This window comes from Camellia sinensis, chromosome 8, assembly GCF_055761805.1.
Source record: "Camellia sinensis isolate YWXY chromosome 8, ASM5576180v1, whole genome shotgun sequence".
NCBI lineage: Eukaryota > Viridiplantae > Streptophyta > Magnoliopsida > Ericales > Theaceae > Camellia > Camellia sinensis.
The window spans coordinates 149602279-149628201 of NC_138968.1; the positions used below are offsets into that span (position 1 = coordinate 149602279).

Consider the following 25923-nt stretch of genomic DNA (forward strand, 5'->3'; position numbering starts at 1 on the left):
TATCAAAATAAAAATTTACTAAAAAATTCATTAAAGTGAGAACAAGATACAGATTTCACTACTTTACTGTGCGTGACCGTTGAAAGAGACCAACTGGTCGACCAATTCCCTTTCAAATAGATAGGTTCAAACCGGTCAAAAAAGTTCAAATAAGTTTAAAAAAAAAAAAATTTGCTTTACCGGTCGACCGCGTTCGACCCACCGGTCGACCGTCCCCTTTTAATGCACAGTTAGAGAAAAAAATATCAAATTGAAAAAATTAATTTTTTTTATTCAAATTTAATGAAAAATTTAATTCATCGTTGGAGATGATCTTATGAGAATTAAGTGGTGTGAATTGAAAATAAATAAATAAATAGTATAAAATAAAATAAGATTGTGTGTGAAATATGAGAGAACTGGAATGGACAATTAGAAAGTCCCCAAAACTAGTTCCTTCCTTTTTATTTTATTTTGTTTTATTTTATTTATGATGAATCATAAATACAAACTTCTGTTTTCTTTCTTCATTCTTCCTGAAACTACAGCCAAACTAAACATCGACAAAGAACAGAGCATGAGAACGAGATTGAATGGCTAAGATTTAAATTTACATCAATTAATAAACCAATGTAAATCTATTAAGATCTGATAATAAGAACAATATTATATCAACAAGAATAACAGATTAAACCCTTAAATAAAGAACATAATAATAATAATAATAAAAAAAAAAACACTCTCAAATCAAATCAAACAAGCGCCATAACAAAAAAGAAAAAAAAAACATAGTAACGATTCTTTTTTTTGATGAACAAGTAACGACTCTATGCGTTCAAAATGAAAACCTAGAATGAAATCTTCCTATTAAACAAAAAGAAGCCCCTTCCTTGAGACATGATATGAATCAGCGTCGGAGGTGCTTGATCTTGTACCAGCCCTTCTTGCAAGAGTCGCCAACCTTCTTGAAGAAGCCCTTGTTGAAGAGGCTCTTGAGGTGTCTCGCTCTGTCCTTCACCTGATTCTCAAAACTCCCCATTCCAAAGCTCCCAACAACTCCACACACACAGCTATACAGTCTACTGAGAGAGAGAGATTGCAATTGGGGGATTTTAGAACTGAATTGGGCTGTTATGATTGTGGGTGGGTGGGGTATAAGACAGAGAGTCGGGGATTTTAAAAGTGTGATGCCGCAAGCCTCGTGGATCCAACGCGTTATCGGACACGTGGTGGCCATCTAATGGCCTCCTTGTGTATCAATCAATCTGATCGTACCTTTGATTTTTCATTGCTAAACTATCCTTTTTTGTTTATTTTTTTTTTTAGATATTTAGGCCTTGAAAATTATTTATTTTAGATATTTTTTTAAATTATTGCAAAAATCAGTGTGAATAATAAAGAAAATAACGTGATAATTTATAATCATTTTATAATTTTTTTTATTTATTATAAACCCAACTTTTTACACGAAGCTTTTGAAAAGGATAATAATAAAAATTTTAAACACATCAACTTTTTCAAAAGGAAATATTTTAGTAGGTTTTTAATTTTTTTATAAAAGATGTATAAAAAAGTAGCGAGAAAATTTAACTTTGGCCTCTTTTGGGAATATGCAAAAAAATCACCTTATGGTTTATTTTGATCACATTATCTCTCTATTTTTTTGTAAGTTAAAAAATAAAATAAAATCAATAAACTAACTTTTTTCTGACTTTTCAAACAAAACTTTTTGATAATGACTTCTTGACTTTTTTAAGTTGTTACTAAAACAACTCGTTTAAAAACAAAAATCTTAACCCAAGGGTTGTAGCACTTTGGTAAGATTATGGGACAAAAGCTTTTGAGATTCCAGGTTTTACACTCTACGGGGCCAATTGTCATGGGTTTGGTGTAGTGATCTTAAGATGACTCTCTAAGTGCTAGACAAATCGTATTCAGGGTTTGGGTGTGGGATCGAATCTTGACAGCTACACTCCCTGATTTAAATGATGTGTGCCATGTGGGGTCAGTGTACACATCTGAGATTTGTTTTTCATTCTACTCCGATTAAACCAGCATTAAACAGTTGATTCTAAAGTCGGCAGAGAACATGCTTGAAAAGTTTACTCATTAACCAAAAAGAAAAAAGAAAAAAAAAATCCATTAAAATAACCCTCTCCCAAAGATTATTCTTATTTATTTATTTTTGTTTAGAACATTCCCCAAAGATTTGGGATTAAAGATTTTTATTTTTGTGTGCGTAAAGAAGTCTATAAGCAAGGGCATCAACACAACATGGGGAATCTATACTATGCTGTTTAAATTGTATCTTTAATGGTTCCCTAATTTACTTCATTAGGATACATTGACGATGCCAAAGCCAAAATCAATTATCAACTCCTAACACACCCTAGTCCAAAGTGTGAGAAAGTAGTGGGATGGCATATAGAAACTGATATTGCCTCCCAGCTGGATAAAGCTCCAAGGCATACTTTTTCAACATTTTGAAACAATAGAATAGAATAAAATAGAATACAATAGAATAGAATAGAATAAAAGGGTCTCCCACTAATTCTAATAAGTTGAAACCAAGACACGAAATGAAATGAATGGTGTCAAAAGTTTGCACAATCGTGCCAGCCAACACATTGCGTAGCTGGGCCATTTGAAAAGATAATGTCAAGTTCATTTCACACCCAATTAAAGAAAATGGAATGTCACATTAACCAGTTCAATGTGGATGTCTGTTTGTCCTTCCAACTTTGCAGATGTGTCTCTTTGAGATTTTGTCTGTATTGGGGGGACCACAATATTTCTCGTACTGCATGAGGTGGATGCCAACATTCTTGGCATTATATTGTTCATAAAATAAATAAATCTAACTGCAATATCTCAGTTCGATTAATGATTAAAATTTTTAGAGTATATTATTAATACATTTTTAAAATTGAATTCAAATACAGATTGTTTCATTGTCAGAATTTGTCATTTAATAAAGTTGACATAAAAAATAAAATTTCTAGCTATTTTGTTATATAACAATAAAATTATAACTGTTAATTAAAATATATTACTAACATTATTAAAAATTATTAATTGACTTGGTTGATTAATAAAATGAATTATTTGTTATACGATTAGAAATTTTAAAAAGTGAGATATAATTTTTAAAATTATAAAGGACGATCTATATTTTAAACAAATCTTAAAAGATTTATTTATAATTTATTTAAAATTTTATTCCTAACTTTTCTTATGCGCAATAAGAAGATCATATGTATTCAAAAATTAGACAGGATGAAACTTCAAAGCGAGTAAAATAAGGTGCTTTGAGAAGCTGGTTAAAAATTATTTTTTTAAACTTTTTTTGATTTTTTTGTGAGGGAGGAAAATAGGTTAAAAGCTGGAAAGTGACTTTTAATTTCTTTTCCAAAATAAGCTAATAAGAGTTCTGCTAACGACACCCTATAGACATTCGTGAAGAAGCAAATAAAATCAAAACATTTCTAATTTTAACACAACTTGTACATATAATCTAGCGGTATAAATTTGGCCCGGCCCACATTGGGCCTCGCGGGCTCCCACCAAAATTCAGGCAGGTCCAAGTCGGTCTACAAGTCAAAAAATTAAGCCCAAGCTCAAGGGTATTCGGGCCTTGGGCGAGCCGGCCCAATGGGCTTGGGCCTGGCCTCAAGTTTGGACGGGACTAACTATTTTTTAAAATTTTTTCTACCAAAATTTTATTATTTTCCATTAAAGAATACATTAGGTCCTTGGCGGGTCGAGTCCTAAGTGAGCCTTAAGCGATCCAATAAGATGGGCCACGAGGCTGGGCGTATGGTCGGGTTTCAAAATAATGGCACATGCCCAAGCCCAGGGGCTCGGGCCTGGGCCTAAACAGACCTAAACGGGCCGAGCTCATTTCAAATCACGGGTTATTTTCGAACTATTCATGGATCACGAGTCATTTTTATGTCCTTAATATTTTTATACTTTTATATATATATATATATATATATATTAATACACTTTTTAACGTATACCGACATTAACATTTAAAAAAAGTAAATCATTAAACCGCCAATACAACTAGTGGCATATACCAACAAAATATTTAATATTAAAATTTGATCACCGTGCATGCTCCTTTTACCGTTAAAATAGTGAGGAAGAATGATTTGGTGAACCGACAACTTCTTCGTTTATACACGAAGAAAAGAAAGCAATCATGGGTCCCATGTGGAAACTTCGCGGACGCCATGTCCGCCATTATCATGACAAAGTTGAAATGTGTGGTGCCTATCCGATGAATCCAAAAAAAAAAAGAAAAAGAAAATGTGGGGTGTCCAATGATTCATTCCATTAATTTAAGAATACTAATCGAACACTAATAAGGTAAAAATTTTAAAAATAATAAAAATAATAATCAAACACTAATAAGGTAAAAATTAAAAAAAAATAAAAATAAAAAAATTTATAAAATTAAAATATCACATCAATAAGTAAAACCCACTCCATAAAACTCCTTTAGATCTCATAATTTAGAGTTTTCAAATATTTTTTTTATGTGGTGCCTATCCTTCGTATAGATTTGTAGGATTATTTACCTGAAAACTTATCATTTTAACGTTTTTATAACGTATAAATAGATGTTTTAAAATATTAAAAAATATAATTTATTTTATAAATTATAAAAATGTATAAATAATTTTTTTTAATTATAAAAAATATAAATAAGATTCTTTTTATAGAAGGGATTAAAGTGAAACAAATTCATAATTTATGATTTAAATTATTTTAGGTATGATTTTATAGTTAGCTTTTGCGGGGATTTTTAAGATGATGGTTAAAAATTGATTTTTTAACTTTTTAATTTTTTTTAAAGAAAAACATGTAAAAAATATGAAAGGTAAGTGATCCAAAATATGTTAAAAGCTAACTTTTAGCTTTTTTTCTTTGTTCTCAAATGGGGCCTTTTTGTTTATTATAAAAATATGTACAGAAAAATAAAAAAGTGATATAATTAAAATAAGCCAATAAACAACTTATTTATTTAAAGAGCAAAACAATAATTCTCAATAATTTAAGAGTTCATTTGTACTATTTTATAATTTAGGAGATCAAAGTAATATTTTCAATGCTTTAGAGAGTTTTTATGTAAATAATGCTAGATTTGTATACAAATAAAATCTAAACAACAAGAAACTTAAGCAAGAAAAAAGGATTGAGGAGCCATAAAATATCAATACTTTGAATATTTGAAAATATTCTAGAAATAAAAAATAAAAAATTCTAGAAATATTTGAAAACCAATCCAGCTCATAATAGCTGAACAATCAAATTTCAAATTATCTCAATACTTTGAATATTTTTTGACAAAAAAAATTATATTTTACAATTTTTGGATTACGCATTTAAATCTAATGTATTAATAAGAATGCTATTATTAGTACCCTATAAATTATTTTGGACTCTCAATTTTTATTTTTTTTTATTACAATAATAACTTCAAATAAAATTACTAAAAATGACATTATTAATTTTGAAACACCCCGTCTCACAATTAAACCTACACACCCACTACATCATGAATTGGGGTTTATAAGAGCACACACCTCCATCACCACCTATCCATCTTCCCCAAATCCCACCTTCAAAATCTATCCACCTTCAAAACCTTAAAAATCCTTTGATAGAAATATTTTGGGTTTATGAATTAGGGTTATAAGAGCACCCACCTCCATCACCACCTATCCGTCTTCCCTAAATCCCACCTTCAAAACCTACCAACCTTCAAAACCTTAAAAACCCTTTGGTGACAATATTCTGGCGGTAACAGTGACAATCATTTGACTGCCTACACTTCTTCAGCAATGATAATGAGTGAAAGTTTTTCTTGCAACCAGAACTCCATAAGACGAGAGGAATACAATAACAAAAGCTTAGAGGAGATTCATAACTTTTAGGTTGTTCTTAGCTCAGAGAAGATTGGCCTAGAAAGGGTAAAATTCTTGAAAAAAATGAAAAAAATAATAAAATATATTCGTTATTTTTTCGGGACTGAACTCCTGAACATATGGTCGAAATTCAGGAACACAGGTCCGAACCTAGAAATTTCTTAACACATTAAATGATTAAAATTGTTAACGCGCAGAAGTTTTCATCTTTTCAAGTTCGAAAATATAGGCCGAACATGACTTATTTGTTCAAGAAGGCATTCCTGAACAAATAAGTAATGTTCGGGAATGCAGGTCCAAACATGAAAATTTCTTAACACATTGAACGGTCAAAATTGTTAATGCTTGCAGAAGTTTTCATTTTTTCAAGTTCGGAAATACAACCTCGAACATGGAAATTTCTTAATACATTAAATGATTAAAATTTTTAACACTTGCATAAGTTATCAGAAGTCACTCAAATCCATTATCAGGTTCAAAAGTTATTCCTTCATCGCGTATCAAAAGTACTCACACCACTCACACCTGGGCCCGGGTGTGACTTCCTTTTAACCACATTCATACACGTGTCCATAGGTACAGCAATTGACGGCCCAGATCAGCGGGAGGGGGGGTGTTGGTAATATTAACACAGCGCCCTCCAGTTACACCACTTACACCACTTACACCATTCACACCAGGTTTTTTATTAAATAGAGAGGCCTTGTACAGTTGGAGTGAGTGTACGGCAGGTATCAATTTACTATTCTCCATTACAAAATGCCTTGCCAAGCCTCTTTCCGTTTCTATGCTAAGAATGTTTTCCTCACCTACTCACAATGTCCATATCCAAAAGAACAACTCTTAGAACTCCTCCAATCCCTTCTCGTCTCTTTTGTTTGTATCTTAACCTCATCTGAGAAAATAAATTAGACAAAACAAGTTCAATACAATTGAAATCACTTGCTGAAACACCTTCAACAACACCTATTTTTATATCGTCTACCTCCATTAACCTGAACATTACAAATAAAAATATATAAAATTACAATTCTAAACAGTCTTAAAGTACATTTGACTCCTTAAAATAATTTTGCATTCTTTTCCACTAACAGTAGAAGCCACTAAATATATGGCATCTTTTTAAATACTTTCAACATTTCCCAACAGCGTATCTTTGTAGTCCGTCCAAACATCAACTGGGAAGAACCGGTCCACAACTTCTATCCCGTGACGAACGTACTCTTTGTCCTTGCCACCAACGAGCTTGAATCTCATTTTCTTTAGCATCCGAAACTGGTTGGACTGGTCAGGATCAACAATCCAAGTCTCAGGATTACCCTCGCCAACTCCAATAAATATCTTGTCAGGTATGGGAACGGAATCTGATGGATTATTATCACTTATCACGATAAACAAAATGTAGTGGACCACAGCTTCGTCTTTAGCATCTTGTCCTAATTGAACATTCCCAATTAATTTTATACCCTTAATCACGATCTTGTCTGATTGACAGTCACATCTCTTATTACCCAACTCAATACCATTAAGCAATTTCGCCACACCTTTATTATCAAATTTAACGTCCTTTAATTGTTTATCGTACAGTTGTAACTTTCTTATTCCCCTTTTAGTCTTCTTAATATATCGGGGAATATTCTAAATGTACCGTTGGCGAACATACGTCGTCTTAAAATGTGCACGACTATGGCAACTCCGCTTATATCCACTGGCCGCCAGTGTCCTTGACCGGCGGTACGTAAGGGGAGTCCGATACTGGCTGCTCATACCTCATTCCATTTTTTATAAAATACTCCAAATCTTTTATCTTACAAATTCTGCAGATTCTCTTACCTCTGCTAACCCTTCTGTTCGGACACCTTAACTTTGATATTTTTTCCCTCTGCTCTTCATACCCACGAACAAACTTCGCTGGAGCTGACCGTCGCCTCTCTTCCTTCAGTCCTATTTGCAACGTTAAAAAATGATCTACACACATTTGAGTGAACTGCCCGTAATTCTCGGGATACTCCTCTAAGGAGTACAACATTGTATACTAAAACAATCAACAACAAAAAAAGACTAAAAATGAGGGACGAAACAAGGTACCAGAAAACAATTTCACCACAATAGCTATCCCACTGCAAAAGCATATTCCTCTCCGCCATAAAATATTTTCTAGTACCAAATATATAACAAAACTGGCCCTGTCAGCCATACTATATACTTGTCGCAAAGGAGCTCCATGAAAATGGAAACTCTCATTTTCATGCCATGGTTCAATGCACGAGGAAGATCTAAACTTCTAACTTGAGATTTTTTGATCTCACTGGAACCAACGGGAGGATTTATTATCCAAATATAGAAAAACTCCACTCGTCAACAGCAAGTCGATAGTATATACAGAAAGGGGGCGAGTTCGTCGAATGCGGAGAATTTTCATCTAAGGGGAAAAGTCTTTCGAAGAACAGAGATGAATTCTGGAGGGGAATACTTGCAGAAGCAGAAACGGAGGAACAATTCTTTGCACTCTGCAAAGAGAGATGTCCCACCAATTATGTCATAAAATATCCCCAATTAAAAACATTTACGAAGGATCATTACAAAAAAGAGAGGCCCTCATATACTAGCCCTTTAATTCATTTCCTTTCTTAAATGAAGAAGTAAAAAAATGGATACAAAATAATATTTCGTTTGTAAGTCGAAATTTTGTTCAATACGAGTTATGTCAAAATTGCTTTCTCTGCTTGGAGGGAAGACGACTGGATTAGATTAGGGATACACAAAAATAATATCAACAATTTATATACTGACGAAAAACTCTCATTCTCCTCCGATAACAGGAACCAAAACAGAAGCTCATCCACTAATCTCCCTCTACCTCGAAGGACCCCCAAGAACAGGCAAAACCACCTGGGCCAGAAGCCTCGGACGACACAATTACTTCTTCGACAGAATAAACTTTAAGGACTACGACCAAGACGCCGTCTACAACGTCATAGACAAGATCAAATACTCGACAGTCCCTACCGAATTAATGAAAAATTTAGTATGCTGCTAGAGAAACTTTCATTTATTTGTTAAATTCCAACCAGATCTCACTATTAGAGAATGAATTCCTTATTTTATATTAACTAATGGGGACAGTAGTTGGCTAAATGCAATATCTCCAAAAATGAGAGAATGGTCTAATGTTAATGTAATCATTGTTATGATTAATGAAAATTTTTGTTAATTTTATTTATGAAGCCATTCAAAGTTTTATTTACTTACTCCATTTCCCTTATCAGCAACTATTACATCTTGAGTTACATCACTATTTTTCACACTGATGATTACATTTCGTAAAACATTAGAAAATTCTGCTGGGTCCACAAAAACTGATCGTCTACGATCAACTTCCTCTTTGCTAACACTAACGTTCAAAATCGACGGAGCAGGATCAACATCACTAGTGTCATCACCACCTCTGCGTACATCAATCTCGAACAAACTCAGACGACTTCTGCATTCATGAATAACTAAACCACTTTCCCCAAAACCTCCTAACAACAAATCTCTTTGCCTCTCCGGTAAACCCACAAAGTAGCTTTGATAATATTACTGCATAGTTCTTTGCTGAACTCACAATTTTATAATATCTACCAACAAAACCAATTATTATAATTTTTTTCCTACAATAGAAGAAATTATTACTAGAAAACTAAAAAATTACATGTATATATATATATATATATATAGAGAGAGAGAGAGAGAGAGAGAGAGAGCATACCAACTGTGACAATAGTGGATGAGACAGAAGGTAATCACATTGGCTCTTTTTCTTCTTGGTGGGTTTTGTTAGGGATTTTTTGGAAGAGAGGTTTTTTTGGGGTGTGTGGGGTGTGCATTCAATGGGTAGAATGTTTTCACAAGGATAATTTTGGTATTATTTGGGGGAGAAAAATAAATTTTGAGAGTTTCAAAATTTATAAGTTGGGGGCCAAAGAAATGGAGGGTCCAAAATAATTCATGAGGTGCTAATAAAACTCATTAATAATTGTATCGATGATGGTAGTTGCGGAGCCATATAGAGGTGAGGATGGAGATATGCTCCTCAATTTTAAAAAAATTACACATTTGTCCTAAATACTAGATATCTAAGCCAAAGTATTGCCCTTTTTACGTCAAAATACTAGCTCCATCACTAGCAGTGACGACAAGAAAGTTGATGGTGGAGATAGTGATGATGGTGGTGGGATGACATTAATAAGACTTTAATTCAAAACACGCTTTCTATCTTCTTTTTTCTTTTTCTTTTCTTTTTTTACCTAAATAGATTTATTTTTCGTTCAACCATGAAAACATTTCCGAGGAATTTGTTGCTCACTTTGTCTAACTATTTTTTTTTTTTAGTAACAAATATTGCTTTCATTTCCAATTAATTGAGTTATTTTATGAGAAATGCTTCATCTAGGCCTCGTCTTTTTGTTAGGGTGCTTCTAAAGACACTTTTTTGTTTTCTCTCTCTTCTCACTAAACCCAATTTCTATAAGGGCGCTCGGAGCAAAAGTCCAATATTACATTTTCTTTGGCAAAAAGTCCAATTGCAGGAATAGTTTGTCCATAAGGACAAGCTGAAACAAAATGACCAAAAATATCCATTTATATATATACCAATCAAACTTTAAAATGAAACCGTCGACCTCTCTCTCTCTCTCTTCCCGATCTAAACCCTAGCGCGCTGTTTCCGCAATTGTCGTCACCACATCTCTTCTCACTAAACCCAATTTCTATAAGGGCGCTCGGCGCAAAAGTCCAATATTACATTTTCTTTGGCAAAAAGTCCAAGTGTAGAAATAGTTTCTCCATAAGGACAAACTGAAACAAAATGACCAAAAATATCCATTTATATATACACCAATCAAACTCTAAAATGAAACCGTTGACCTCTCTCTCTTCTCGATTTAAACCCTAGCGCGCTGTTTCCACAACTGCCATTAATACATCCCTTTCGCCTCTGCCTCTGTCATCATTGCCGCCTCTCCGCCACTAGCATCTCCACCGTTGCCACCCATCACAGTGTCGCCATCACCGTCGACTTAGCGACGATAACACCTTAGATGTCGCTCTGACAACGTCGTCATCCTCTATCATGCCACAATCTGACAAAACACTCAATGGTCGTTTTACAAAGCTCTCATCGCAGGGTTTATAACTACACTTCTTTTTCTCTATATCATCGTTGAAACCCTCTATTGCTGAATCGCCGCATCGATTACCTCAAATTCGAGATCATCGCCTCAGATAGCCGCCGTTCTCAGATCGTCGTCGTCCAAGGCCTCCGCTCATTCGTCGCCATATCTACAGGTATCAGAGTCATATGGTTCTGATGCCGTAACATTTCAAAACATTTCGGAAGAAGCCGTGAAACATTTCGGAAGAACAAAGCGAAATGAATGATGAAGAAGACGACATCATCGAGAATGTAGATAGCGAGTCAGAGAGTCTTCATCGACAAGGTGAGATTACGAGCACCATTGTAAATCACGTGTTGACAAGCCTGCTAGTTGGCGAAATTGGCAGATGATATGAGGATAGAGATTTCAGTGACGGAGAGTCCCAAAACAATGATGAATTTAGGAAATTAGGCTTGGTTCACATTATCAGGGTGCTGGAAGTTGACAAGGAGGTAGACATTGAAAAAGAAGACCAATACGCATACGACTATGGTGACGATCAAAAGAACGAGATTGAAATCGCCCATTGTTGCTCTCAATTTAAAACAATCAAAATCGATTCGAATTGAATAAAGCTATTTTGAATCCGAACAAGGGCTCAAGGAGATTTGGTTTTAGGAGGTTAGAGAGAGGAACATTTCTAAAGACGTCACATAGCTAATTTGCATAGCCAGGTTTTCTCCTTCACCATTCTCCTCATGGTGCTTCTCTTCCATATCCTTGAGAATAGTACCTAGAAATCTTAGCCAATTGTAAAAAGATTTGATTTCAACCCTTTTTATCTGCTATGAATTTGTCCTCACTCTTTATTAGATACTTCAGTTTCTTCATGACACAATAATTTTCAGCCATCACTCCTCTCTCTCAAACACACACAGTTTACTGATAACCTGATCCTGGTGCTGCTGCTATCTCAATTTTTGTGGTTTGGCGTCGTTTGGGAACATGCTAATTTAATAACTTTTTGACTATTTGGCTAAAATATGAGCTAAAAAAAACTAGTATGTTTGGGATGACTTTTTGCTTTTTACGCAAAGATGTGCAAAAAGTAGAAAAAAAAAGAGAATCTTTGACTTTTTGGTATGGGTTGTTTGCTTTTTGACTAGTAACTTTTTGATTTTTTAGCTAAAAAGGAGGGTTCCTAAATGAGGCCCTAAGTCTTAGATCAGAAAGACTTGTGGCATCCAATGTTGACTTTGGCCACAGGGGCTGTTTCGTTAAGGGGGAAAAAAAAAGTTGGTTTAATTAAATTAACCTTCTTTAACAATTGCTCATCAAATAATTGCAATTGTTGTTAATGATGAAACAGATTGTTGTTGTTATTGATGATAATGACTACGACAGATATAACAAAAAAAAAAAAAAATGTTCAAATTTTGAATAGGTAGTGGCTTGGTATATTTCAATAACAAAGATTTGAATAGATAAAAAAAATAATAATAAATAGAATTCAGGAAAGAAAATTTTGAATAGATAAATAGAATTTAGGAAAAAAATTGAACAGATACATATAATTTAGGGGAAAAAATTGAACAGATGACAAAAAAATTTGAACAGATGACAAAAAAATTTGAACAGATAGATACAAATTTGAATAGATAAACAAAAAAATTTGAATAGATAGGAAAAAAAAAATTTAAATAGATAGATCTAAATTTGAACAGATAGTCAACGAAAAGTCAAATAGATAAAAAAAAATCAACGGATAAAATTGAAAACAAAATGTTTTTCAAGACTTTTCACCAAACTATTTCATAAAGCGTGAACATCTCATTAACAAAAAATATCCTTTGGACCTAATACCTTATACCCTCTTTAAATTAGATTTATCACCAATTAACCTTTTCTATAATAGCCACTACTAATTTCACAAGAGAGAAAGTGGGTGTAGAGCAAAGTTTTTAAGGCAAATACGTAACTCAAGGCATTTTACCATTTATAAGGCGAGACGTAAGCCTTAAGGCGTTAAGTCACAAGCATTTTAAAATTTAAATTTTAATATTCAGTAAATAAATTAAATAATTTAAAATAGTGAAAAAACAAATAAAAATTAAATATAAATGTATATATACTTTTCTCCTTAAGCCATCGAACATTTCACTGTAGAGAATGCAACTTACCTTCATTAAAAGTGAAATTGACAATTAGCTTTAGTGATTGAGCTTCTCACTTGAATATCAATTTTGTATTTTTTGTTCATTGTTCATTTACTTAATTTTTTAGAATATATTCACAAAAATTCTTTTTTATTTTTGGCTTTTTGATATTTAAACTACCTACTAGACTAAGTTTAACAAGAATCTAAGGGAACCTCTTCATGTGCGTACTTGTCATAGGCGCAAAAGGCATACAAGGTGCACCTAAGATGCATGCCTCACATTATGATGCACAAGCCTTTTGGGAGTATAGTCTAAAAAATCAAAACCTTGATGCGTTTTACCCTAACCTCTAGGCGAGCCTTAGTGAAGCCTTTGAAAACTTTTGAAAACTATGGTGTGGAGAGAAAAGAATGGGGTGTTTTTGGAAACACCCCTTTTGTTATTATTGTTGTTCCTTCTTGTTGTTAGCAAGTTCAGGGCCAGTCTTTTAAGTTGAGAAATTCAAGTTTATTATCTCTGGTGAGAACTAGCATCTCTATGGGGGGAAAAAAAGGCTTACTTCCAAAGAAAAGACAAAAAAAAAAGAAAAAAAAGTGGTGAATTTGATTTTTTAAGACAAAAATGTGATTATAAGGATTAGGGCATTGTACAAGGAATGAATGACAAATGAAGAACTTAAGTTTCCTGTCCAACAATAAGAGCATCCGAGGACACACCCAACTATGAACAATTGTAAGAAATTCTCACCAGAGAAATGAGCTGCGCTGAAAACAGCCGAACTGATGGCAACAGCTTGATACCATTTCATTTCGGATGCAAGAGATGTCAAAAGAAACCCTCTGTAAACAATTTCTTCCAGAAGGGGCGTGACAATGCAGTAAACAAGGATGCAGGCGGTTTTAGAGATGGAACCACTTGAAAGGATTTCCTTCAGTATTGGGTTGTTCACATCCTGCAGTCATCAGAAAAATGAAAAGAAAAGAAATATAAATGTATGTATATGTTAAGAAGAAAGATGCATTGGATAATGCAATTAAGTTCCTTTTACAAGTGAAAAAAAAAAAAAAAAACCCTTTGGATCATATTATTTGAACATATGGATTGTAGATGTATTGTAGTTGAAGTCGTTGGCTATTTTAGGGTTTACTGTGAACTCAAGAGTTTTCTCTGAAATATCAATTCTAATGTTATAAAAACTACAATCCACATGGAAGCTTCATGGAACAAACGACAAAGATGAGCAAACTTTTAGTTTGTTCTCAATGAATTGCAAATTTATTTGTATTCACCTATGACGCATGTCAAACAGTTTGTTGAATTGGGCTGTGGAAATTAACAGATACGACCCCAGATTCCAAAGTTCACCAAATCCTGTGTCACACAAATCTTTGAAGCAATCATCTAATTTTCTGACTATCGCGCTATCTCAAGATCAAAATGCTAGAACCATACATCAGGAGGCAAGATTAATTAGTAATCTAATCTTCGTAAGGAAATTTTTTAACACTAGTGCTGCATGAAATTTAATCATCTCGGGCATGGCATATCGCATCTTTTATCAGAGAAAGAGATTCCAGTCATTAGACTTTCCAGCCATACATAAGAGAATTTTAGAACATAAACCTCGCAACAAAGAGTCCTACAACAATAAAGGTCTTCAGGAAACTAGCAACAAAATTTTCCCTAGATAAACTAAATAATCCATTTCAGGGGATATAGACTGCCTTCAGAGAACATTGCCACAAAACCTTCATCAATACTACAAAGCACCACTGGATTAAGAGAAACAGAGCAGACACAATCTCATCAGGTTTTGGAGGCAGCTCACCCCTCCCCTCCTCTAAAGGTAGATGCCTCTTACCCACCTCAGGAAGAGTAACAATTTTCCTCATAAAAAATAACTAACAAAAAGACAATTTCATCATGTGGTTCACTATGAAGTAAACTTGTTTATCAGCTAAACATTTTGGTGCAAAACTAAAATTCTCTAACTAATCAAAAGACAATGAAAAGATGGAGGTGGACATGTTTGTGCCTAGAGGGGAGTGAATAGGCCAAACTCTTTTAACTAATCACCAATTAAAAATTAGAACCAAGTAGATGATTTAAATATGTTGTAAGAACCTTAGTTGACAAATGAATCATGCAACAAGGTGTAATATTAGAAGCCTCAACGACAAAAGATTTGTAAGCTACCAACCTTGGGCCCAACCAGTTGGTCAGCAACAAGGGACGTAAAGAAAACCAACAAGACAAGAGATCCAAATCCCAAGATTGATGCCAGCAGCCAGTTCCTTTCTTTTGATTGATTCTTAGGTTGGAAGAAGCTAAAAATCTTATGTTGTGGCTTCGCAACACACCTTAGTAGCCAAAGAACTGCATTGAGCTCTAAAATTTGAATCGCAAGCAATGATAATGCCTGCACTGAAAGAATAGAAACATAAGCTCAACATCAGCACACAATATCATAATTCTCAAACTAGGCAAACAAAATCTGTCTACAACAAATTTCACTATAAAGATGTGACATAAAATTTTGTAGATTTATATGGATACAATTTGGGCCCAAGACAATACACTTGACACCATGGGCAATGGTTCATCAAGTCGACGTCAAGCTATAAAGACGTCATAGTTAATCATTCATATCTCAATTCCCTACAAAGAAGCCCCATTACACATCATACATTGCCTTGACTAATGCTTTGTACAAGATCAATGAGATTCACATCCCAAATCACAGAGCTAACACCAATTATTGGTTTTTAGTTATCAATTTAATAAACGGGTCTGGAAGGCAGCTGTTTTTCGCAGCTTAGTGCTGACCTCCAATTTATCCAAACCGAAAAACAATAATTGACCAAATGTATCATGAAAATTAAGAATTGAACAGGGGTTGTTAAACTATTACTTATATACTATTCACTCCAAATTATTGACCAAATCTATCTATCATGAAAATGAAGAATTTGCTGACCTCAGTCTGTGGATCAAGAACTGGTTGATGCACAAAATGGGCAACCACAGACAACCCTCCAAAACTAAGAGGGACATGCAAACTGAACAAGTACAAAGCCAATGTGCTCCACATACGCCCACAGTCCCACGGAATCTCCGATTCCAACAAAGAGAAGTCCTGTTAACCAATTCAAACATAACCCAGTTTCAACATTTGAATTATAAAACCATACAAAACAGAATTAGTATCTATATGTGAAAATTGGTCAACTAGTTATTTTATTTGTTTATTTTTTAAGACAAAATATGAAATATATATGAGACATAAATAGGTATAGGTCACAGATTAAAGAAGGAAGAAGGGGAGGGGTTACACATTCTGATAGAGCAGCGTTATATTTATATTGTCATCAAAAGACCAAGAAAAAAGAAATTCAAGAAATTTGCAGAGGGTGGAGATGGGTTTTTTGTACCTCAGAATAAGATGCTTTAGGTGTGTGTTCCTCTTTGATGCAAGAACACTTGATAGAGAATTTGGAGCCAAATTTGGGCTTGGAAAGGGATGAAGTGAGAAAAGCAGCTCCATTCCTCGGCCAATTCGCTCTAAATTTAGAGGGCGGGGGTGGAGGAGGAGGCCAGTGCACAACTGTCATGTCCTCTAACTTCTCGGTTGCCCTACTTCCCTCTTTCAAACCTTCCAATATGTTTCTAGGGCCTGGCAACACTGCAATTTATTTATTTATTTATTTATTCTTCCCCTTTTCTAGTTATGATGAGTTTTACATATTTGTAAGCATTATGTTTATTATAATTTAAAAATAATAATAATTCACTCTTTAGTTTTGAATTTTAAAAAATATTTGATCTCTTTGACTTTTTGGTTTAACCCTCAAAACATAAGTTATGAAATTTTTTTGTGAGAAAAATTTTCAAAATTACTTTCTCTCTTCTACACATTAATTAATCACTTTTTCTCTCTTATCTCTCATTTTTAATCATTTTTTTTCTCTTAAACACATGTATACAACTATAACAAAATATTAAATTATCCCAAACTTTCATACTTTAAAACTATTTTCAAAATATACAACCAAACAAACTAAAAAAAATTCTAAACTCCTTTCTCAAGATTTTAAAAAAAAAATTTGTCTCCTAAAACCAAACCAAACATACCCTTTGTTTTTCGTGTTTAGTCTTTGATTTTTTTTAATCTAAATACATTTAAAATGTAAAAAATATTTATGAAAAAATCTTTAAAAAAAATTAATAAGTAAAAAAAGATAATACAAAAATTTATTGAATTTTTGTATTTTTTTAAAAGCAAATTCACAAGTATTTTATTTTTTAAATGCATCTAAAAATAAAAATTAATAAAAATATTAAAAAATTACTAAAAACACAAAAATATGAAATTAAAAAAAAAACTCAAAAATTTTAAAACTATATTTAAACTAAAAACCAAAGAATTTTAGATGCCCTCTTTTAGTAACAAAAATGATTAAGGGCTCTAATTTGGGAGCTCTAAGAGAAACTCTAATGATGAGACCCGTTATGTGATGTGATGCTTATGTTTGCTTGTTTGTTTGTTTTTTTAATTTTAATTTTAATTTTATTTTTTTATCACATCGCTGGAGCTCAAATTAGAGCTCTCAATCACTACTCCTTTAGAAAACACAAAAACTTTAAAGAGAAGATGATGCCCTTGTTTGGTTTGTGTTTCTCAAAAAATTTTAGGAAAAATTCTCTACAAATAAGTTTTCAAAAGTAATCAAACCAAACAAATTTTTTCAAATTTTTTTTCCAAAACTTGTTTGGTTTACAAATTTTCTAAACAAATCTCTCTCTCATACATATCAAATCAATCACTTTTTCCAAAACTCTCTCCTAAAATAATTTTTCAAAACATCTTTTGAAAAAAAATCAAACCAAACAAATTTTCGTACTTTTTATTTCAAAATATGTTTCTCAAATACAAACCAAAATGTATCTGTCCTTTATTTTGGTGAGTTTCTCCAAAAAATAAAGTGGTTTTAGTGATTCTATTTACTACTCAAATTACCGTATTTGCGGCATGACATGTCCTTATATAATTAAAATTAATCTTACTTATCACACAATGTGACCAAAATCAAATATGTTTACCAAAATGCAATAATATTTATCATATTTATTTACTTATTTTATATTAGGGAGTTCAAAAACCACTTAATAGTTAATTCTACAATAATTGGTCCATTTTTTATTTTTATTTTGGGCATTCAAAAGGTCGTTGGATCCTGGTCCCTACGGTGACATGGGGTGCTGCTGTGATTAAGTCACCGCAGCAATTTACTGTGAGCTTGTGGGGACTTTTTTTGAGTTTTTTTGATAATCTGAACCGATCATATTGTAGGGTTTGTTGAATAGATCATCCATGCAGAAAATCAAATTGATTGAAAATCTATAACTTTATAACAAGAGCACATTTGTTTTTAAAAACGTAAACAGTTGACATTATCTTGATAATTTTTGTAAAACAATTTGAATCTGATCATGGGGCTACGGATTTCTGATTAACTTGATTTTTTGTTTGGATGATATACTTGACGAGCTCTGTGATATGATCGGTTCAGATTATTGAAAAAGACTCGAAAAAAGCTTCCACAAGCTCAGTAGTTCACTGCTGTCACTTAGTCACAGCAGCATCCCCAGGTTCCCTCTTAGACTCATCTTGGACCTTGGTCAATATGTTTCCTGGTCTAATCAACAGATCAATTGCCATAAAATCTGGTGTTCCATTTCAGTGCCAAAAAGCAATCAGAGAGAGGCTGCTACATTGGGACACTGATTAGGGGACACAGACAAAAAAAAATTAAAAAAAAAAAATGCCATGTAATTTGCGGGGTTTTCAGCTTGTTTTTGTCAAATAAAAGAAAAGATGCTTTCCAAAGATTTGCTGGAATATATTTGGAGGCCAAGGATGATATTATTATTGTGTTGGGAGAGAGAATAAAGTGTTCCTCTCCAGAAGAATTTCACGAAGCAGTCATGACAACTCACTCTGTTTGGCCTACATAACTGGCTGGCAGTGGACAAGAATTTTCTTGTCTCTGCAGACCAACAACAATGCCAACTCCAGTCAAAATTAGAGGTTGCTGAGGCAGGGGCTGCTAGATTCAAGTTTGCTGAGGCAGGGGCTGCTAGATTCAAGTTATGTTTGGATTTTCAATTTGTGAAGTGAAAAGAAAAGTGAAGGGTTTTGTGGGGGAAAAAAAATCCATAAATCCAAGATCTAAACCTAGACATTGGTGTTTTCACGAGACCAGACATTCTATAAATGCAAGGGACTACAAAAGCATCAAAACAATCACAATATATAAATAAACTCAAAAAAAAACAAAAACAAAATATCACAATATATAAATGCATGGGATCATAAAAGCATGAAATTAACAGGGATAATATATAAATGCATGGTAGCCACAATGGAATAAACAAATGCAATGTCTTTTAACAACCCCACCAACAGATGACTCTGTTCCAAGACAGCATTTTCTTTACTTTTGTTCAAAAAACAAACAACAAAAAAATAATTACGAAATCACTTTGTAAAGAAGCTAACAAAAAAAACAAACAACAAAAAAATAATTAAAAAATCACTTTGTAGAGAAGCTAACAAACCAAGACCCCGGTTATAGCTAAAGCGGTTACGAAGGGGTACTTAGGTGCCAAGGTGAGGTTTCAGGTTGGAGTCTAAAAATCAAAAAAATTATTAAAAAAATTAAAAAGTCAACATTCTAAAATAAAAAGTTAAACATTCATTTTTTTTTTTACTTTTTTCACATCTTTTCATAAGAAGTCAAAAAATTATCTTAATAATACTAATTTTTTTACCTCATATTTTAATAAAAAAATTACTAAAATAATATGTTTCCAAGCAATTCTATTCCAAAAATGTTGAAAAAAAATGTTTAAAAATTAAACAAATAAAAGCTTCAGAAATACCCTATATATTAAACAATAGGGGTTGTTTGGGGTGTCCTAAATAAGTACACTTTTTGTCTTTTTGAACTAAACAGTTGAGGAAAAAAATATGATTGTTTGGGTTAACTTTTTGACTTTTTATAGAAAAATGTGTATTAAAAAATTAGTGTGTAGGAGAAAATTAAGATTGAGAGTTGTGCAGCCGTAATTTTTAACTTTTGATGAATAGTGATAACTTTTTAATTTTTTAAATAATTTTTTGACTTTTTAACTTTTTTTTGTAATTTTTCAAACTTGACCTAATTTTACACCTAGCTAGTAAACATTGCTCGAGAAAATAAAGTTAAAGTACTCAAGCATACTCAGTGCCGTTTTGGCAACACACCAAAAACGCAGCTTTTTGTGTGTGTGTGTGTGTGTCCAAAAATGCCAGGTAGCCCAAAACGCCCCAAATCCCATTTGGGAAGACCAAAAACGCAACACTTAAATTTACCAAACTACCTTTTAGAAAATTTTAATTAATTAATTCAAAAATCAAAAAGTAAGGATATTTTAGTCATTTTGAAGTGATATGACACTTTTAAAAAATATTAAACCAAAAACCAAAAAAGTCAGCTTTTTACTAACTTTTCAAATCACTTTCAAAAAAGCCAAAAAAACTTGATAAAAAGTCAAAAATTAACTTTTTACCAACTTTCCAAAACACCACTCAAACAATCATAAAACGCAAAAAGTTAAAAGACACAATCAATATTTTAGAGACTACATAAATAAGGGTTGGTTTGACAAGTTTCAAAAAAGTCAAAAAGTTACTATTCTATTTAAGTCACATCATCTTATTTAAGTCACATTACCTCTCTAACATATCTCTTCAAACCCAATCTAAATCGAACCCATATTTTATAAAAAGTCAAAAAGTACACTTATTTAGATCATCTCAAACAAATTTGCAATAGTTTAGAGGGTAAAATCGTAATAAATCGACGATATCAGTGTGTTTGATGGTCAAATCCAAACCAAGCTCGTCTCAAGTTCCAGGTCAGATTTCTGCCGTGTTGTTTTAGAGTGAGGGTGCTGCTGTTACTTGAATTTAAAAATAGTTTTTGCATAGAAGTTGACTAGTGGACTTGGGTGGTTAAATTTTTGGATTAAAAAATTTTAAAATTCTTTTTAAATTTTATAACTAGATAAAAAATTTAAAACTCATTTAAAAAATTCTTTACAAAACATATAATCAATTTTTTTAAAAAAATTCTATTTAAAAAAAAGCAAAATTTCAAAAATTATTATTTTTTTAGTTCTTTAAAATTATTTTTTATTTTTTATTTTTTTTCAAAAAATATTTTTTTTATTTTTGAAGAAAAATATTTTTATATTTTTATTTTCCAAAAAAATATTTTGTTATGTTTTTAAATATTGGCCAAATAATTTGTTATGATTATATATGGGCCATCTAAAATTTTTTTAAATTAAATATTTAAAAAAATATGTAACAAAAATTTTAAAAATTAAAATATTTAAAATTAAAATTATATATTTAAAATAAAAAAGTAAAATTTTTAAAATTTTGAAATATTAAAAAAAATATAGCGCACATATGTAGTAAATATAGCGTACTTAAAATATATATATATATATATATATTTTTACAATAAAGGGTAAATTACACTGACACCCCTTGGTCATGTTTGATTCACAAGATTAATAGTGAAGTATTAATAATCTTATTAAATTAGTGTGGTATTCACTATCCAATTGGATTAATATCCATTGGATTAATAATCTCACTCCTACCACATTACTAATAATCCTACAAATTTGTTGGATTAATTATCCATTCGATTAATAATCCTAAACCAAAATGTTAAAACAAACATAGGATAATTGGGCCCACGGATTAATAATCCCAATCCCATGCTCTAATCCACCCAATCAAACATGCCCCTTGAGTATTATCTTTAATACAAATACCCCCTCATGTTCTAGAGATTACATTCCTTTTCTTAAGGTTTAAAGTTTCATTACAATTTAATCTTTCCGTTAGTCAACTGTTAAGTCAACTAATGGAAAAAGCTAATATAAGAAATTAATTTTTTTTAAATACCTATCTTACTCTTATTAAAAAAGAAACATTTAAAAAATATTAAAAATTATTACATGAGTAAAGAAAATTTGCAAAAAATTACAAAAATTATTATACTATTAAACATTTAGATAATACTATGGTACACAAGCTTTTATGGTGTTAATCATCACAAATATTATAATTAGATCATTTTCAATCATAGCTAAAAAAAAATTATAACCAAACACTGCATAAGGTATAATTAAATACTTTAAGAAGTGTAACTAAAATAATGTTATAATAAATAGTTATAATTAACACCATAATAGGTCATAACTAAAGACCACGACTAGGACATATAAAATTTTTCTGAACGGTAAATTGTTTGTCAATTTTATATATGCAAACAAAGGTGAAATAGGTATTTTAAAAAAATTAATTTCTTATATTAGTTTTTTCCGTTAGTTGACTACGGTTGACTAACAGAAGGATTACATTGTAATGAAAATTTAAACCTTATGGGGGAGATGTAATTTCCAGAACTTGAGGGGAGTACTTGCATTAAAGACAAATAAAATTAATTTTTAAAAATATTTATAAAAAAAAAAATCCTAAGCTATTTCAAAATACAAATCAACACTTTTTTCAAAATTCATAATTAAATAAATTTTCTCTTTTCAAAACTTATTTTAAAAACTTATCTTTCAAAATACAACTCAAACCTTACTTCAAAAATTGAGGAGCCGTATTTTCCACTTTCCAGACCAAGTCCCAGTATTTGGATTGGGCAAAAGAATATCTAATAGTCCTACATTGTACTAGCTCTGGATTTGGTCTTCAAAATTCATAGTCAAGCATGGGAGTATCTTCCTACCTCCTTCCTTCCTGTAGGAACAAATAACAATTTCCTTTTAATTTGATTTTGATCGTCAGAAAAGATGCTTTCATTTGAGCTAGTTGTTGCATTAGTTTTGAGATGGGTTATCTTGACATGAAGATAGAAATAGAGAGGGGATTGCAATGGAAAGGCCGAAACAAGAGGATTGAAAGTTTAATGTCCAGGTCAGTCACCACCAACAATGAATCCAGTGGTCCAAGTGATCACAGTTTAGGATTCAAGTTGAAACAGCCAATGCATTCTTGTGTTATTGTTGAAGATCGTGGGGAATATCAAAGCATGGACCTTGAATTGTACTGGGCTGCGACAAAAAACAATGTCGATGCGTTCATTGATGTATTAGAACATGTTTCACGAAAGAAGGAACAATCATTGTCAACTATTATTTTTGATCAGGCAAGTCCCATGGGAAATACATTGCTTCATATTGCGGCAAGCTTTGGAAATGAAGAGACTGTGGGGCTGATAGCTTATCATTTTCCGCCACTCATCAAGAAAAGAAATTCTGAAGGAGATACCGCATTGCATGTTGCTGCAAGAGCTGGACATGAATTAACTGTCACAATTCTCGTTCAACTTAGAAAAGATTTTGTGGATTCAACTTTGTGTTCTGAAAATGGTGGAAAAATTCAGAGAGATGTTGATTGGGGTAATCTGCTTTTGAGGGTAAAGAATGAAAAGGGCAACATAGCATTACACGAGGCCTTGATGAACGGTCACCAAGTTGTAGCTTATTATTTGATCGCGGTAGATCCAGAAGTGTTATATTATCTGAACAATGAAGGCAAATCAGCTCTGTTTCTGGCTGCTGAAGCAGGGTATTTGGAATTTGTCATGCATATTCTGTGTGATACAGTTGGGATTGAAAATACAAATGAAAGGCTTAAAGGGAAATCACCTATTCATGCTGCCATTTTAAAAAGAAACCGAGGTAATTCCAACACTTTATCTTGATTTCTCTTTGGTTTTTGCTTTATTGTTTCTCAATTTATTTTAAAATGCTAGGTGTTTTAGAAGCCTTATTGAAATCAGAACCAAGGTTCGTTCAATTAGGAGATGAAGAAGGAAGGACTCCACTTCATTTGGCTGCATCATTAGGTTATCTTGAAGAGGTTCAGTATTTGTTAGGAAGACAGAGTTCAGGTGCTGTTGCAAGGGACAACAATGGCTTATTTCCTATTCATTTGGCATCAATTAAAGGCCACGTTGATGTTGTCCAGGCGTTGCTTCAGTATTGGCCTGATTCGAGGGAACTGCTCAACTGTCATGGTCAGAATATTCTTCATGTTGCTGCCAAGAGTGGAGGACATAACATGGTTAGCTACATTCTCCAAACTCCTGAGCTCGAGAAGCTTATAAACATGAGCGATAAGCATGGAAATACACCCTTGCATTTGGCCACCATGGATTGGCACCCAAAGATTGTTAATACCCTAACATGGGATGAAAGAGTGGACTTAAAATTAGTGAATAACGAGGGTATGACTGCTCTTGATTCTGCTGAATACCATATGGAAAGAATGCCCTCATTTCGAAAGGTATGCACTCAGCTAATTAAATAACCCTGCAAACACTTCAGATACCTAATCAAACATAACAAAATGAATGTCCTTTTTCTTCTGGTTTTTTGGGTTTTATTTATTTATTTTTATTTGCATCAATTCCACTTACATTAATATGTCAAAATAGGGTCCAAGCAGAGCTGTATCTATCATTATTCTTGATTAATGTTTTGTAATGGTAACTGTTGTGAATCTTGTGCCAGTCCATAGATACAATCTCAAAATGCTTCTTCACTTGTACTGCTAAAGATAAAGTTTTCCAAAGGTTGTCTGTGAACATTCCTTTTCATAGTACTATCAATTATTATTTAGCATCGACTGGAAGGAATTTTAATGGACTGCTATTTTAATTGCCTCATAGCTTAAATTTGTGGGACATTGTTATCTTGCAGCGGTTAACATGGACTGCGTTGAAGGCCGCTGGTGCACCACGAGCTTACTGTAGAAAAGCCCTCAATGCTAAAAAGAAACAAGCATCTATGCAGTTAGAGCAGTGGAACATAGATAGCTATAAGGACCGAGTCAACACTCTTCTGTTGGTGTCCACCCTCGTTGCCACTGTGACTTTTGCAGCCGGTTTCACAATACCCGGTGGCTACAACAACTCTGACCCTGACCAAGGCGTGGCAACTATGCTAAAACAAAACTGGTTCCACATGTTCATTTTCTGTGACACCATAGCCATGTATAGCTCTATAATTATTGCTGTTACCCTCATATGGGCACAATTAGGGGACCTCAATTTGGTCCTTACTGCCTTCAGATTGGCACTGCCACTTCTGGGGATCTCTCTCACCATGATGTCTTTATCATTCGTTTCTGGAGTGTATGTTGTGGTGAGCAATCTCAATTGGCTCACCAACGCTGTTCTAATCATGGGCTTGGTTTTTCTTACCATTCTGATAGCTCTCTTCATTCCACTATGCATCCCAGTTTCGTCAAATTACCCCATTTTACGCTACATTTTCTACTATCCATTTCATTTGCTGATATTTGTAACCAGAAGTTACACTCAAGATGATTTGGTAGAGTATAAGTCACTTTGGTGGATGTTATGATATTTATATTACAGTTTGTAACTCTCTCTATTATGGATCTTTATTTACTATGGCAAATTTTTGTATTACTACACATTTATTATGTTTACAGTTATGGGTTGGCCTCCAGTCATATGAAACATAGGAAGGTTTTCTATTTCTGTTGTACTTGTAATCTGAGCTACAAATGTTAATCAGAGATATTCAAGAAACTGAATTTTGATAAAA

At 32.7% G+C, this 25923-nt stretch overlaps 2 protein-coding genes across 4 annotated transcripts; one reads left to right on the forward strand and one right to left on the reverse strand.

The window, feature by feature from the left end:
* Positions 1-8000: 8000 nt before the first annotated feature.
* On the reverse strand, positions 8001-16953 carry LOC114274039 (CAAX amino terminal protease family protein). Of its 3 annotated transcripts, none has more exons than XM_028215901.2 (5): positions 16644-16934; positions 16190-16348; positions 15413-15631; positions 13960-14164; positions 8001-8425 (listed from the first exon to the last, which is right to left on the reverse strand). In XM_028215901.2, the coding sequence occupies exons 1-5, from the start codon at positions 16821-16823 to the stop codon at positions 8334-8336; spliced, it is 855 nt and encodes a 284-aa protein (XP_028071702.2). In that variant the 5' UTR covers positions 16824-16934; the 3' UTR covers positions 8001-8333. The 3 variants fall into 3 exon arrangements, with proteins under 3 accessions (XP_028071702.2, XP_082739925.1, XP_028071701.2); XM_082883799.1 differs by lacking the exon at positions 8001-8425 and adding an exon at positions 9406-9535; XM_028215900.2 differs by lacking the exon at positions 8001-8425 and having other exon boundaries at positions 13815-14164; positions 16644-16953.
* A 6100-nt stretch (positions 16954-23053) lies between these two features.
* Positions 23054-25923, forward strand: LOC114274105 (protein ACCELERATED CELL DEATH 6). The gene is made up of 3 exons (XM_028215968.2): positions 23054-24027; positions 24102-24634; positions 25051-25923. Exons 1-3 carry the CDS (start codon positions 23175-23177, stop codon positions 25714-25716), a joined length of 2052 nt encoding a protein of 683 aa, XP_028071769.2. The 5' UTR covers positions 23054-23174; the 3' UTR covers positions 25717-25923.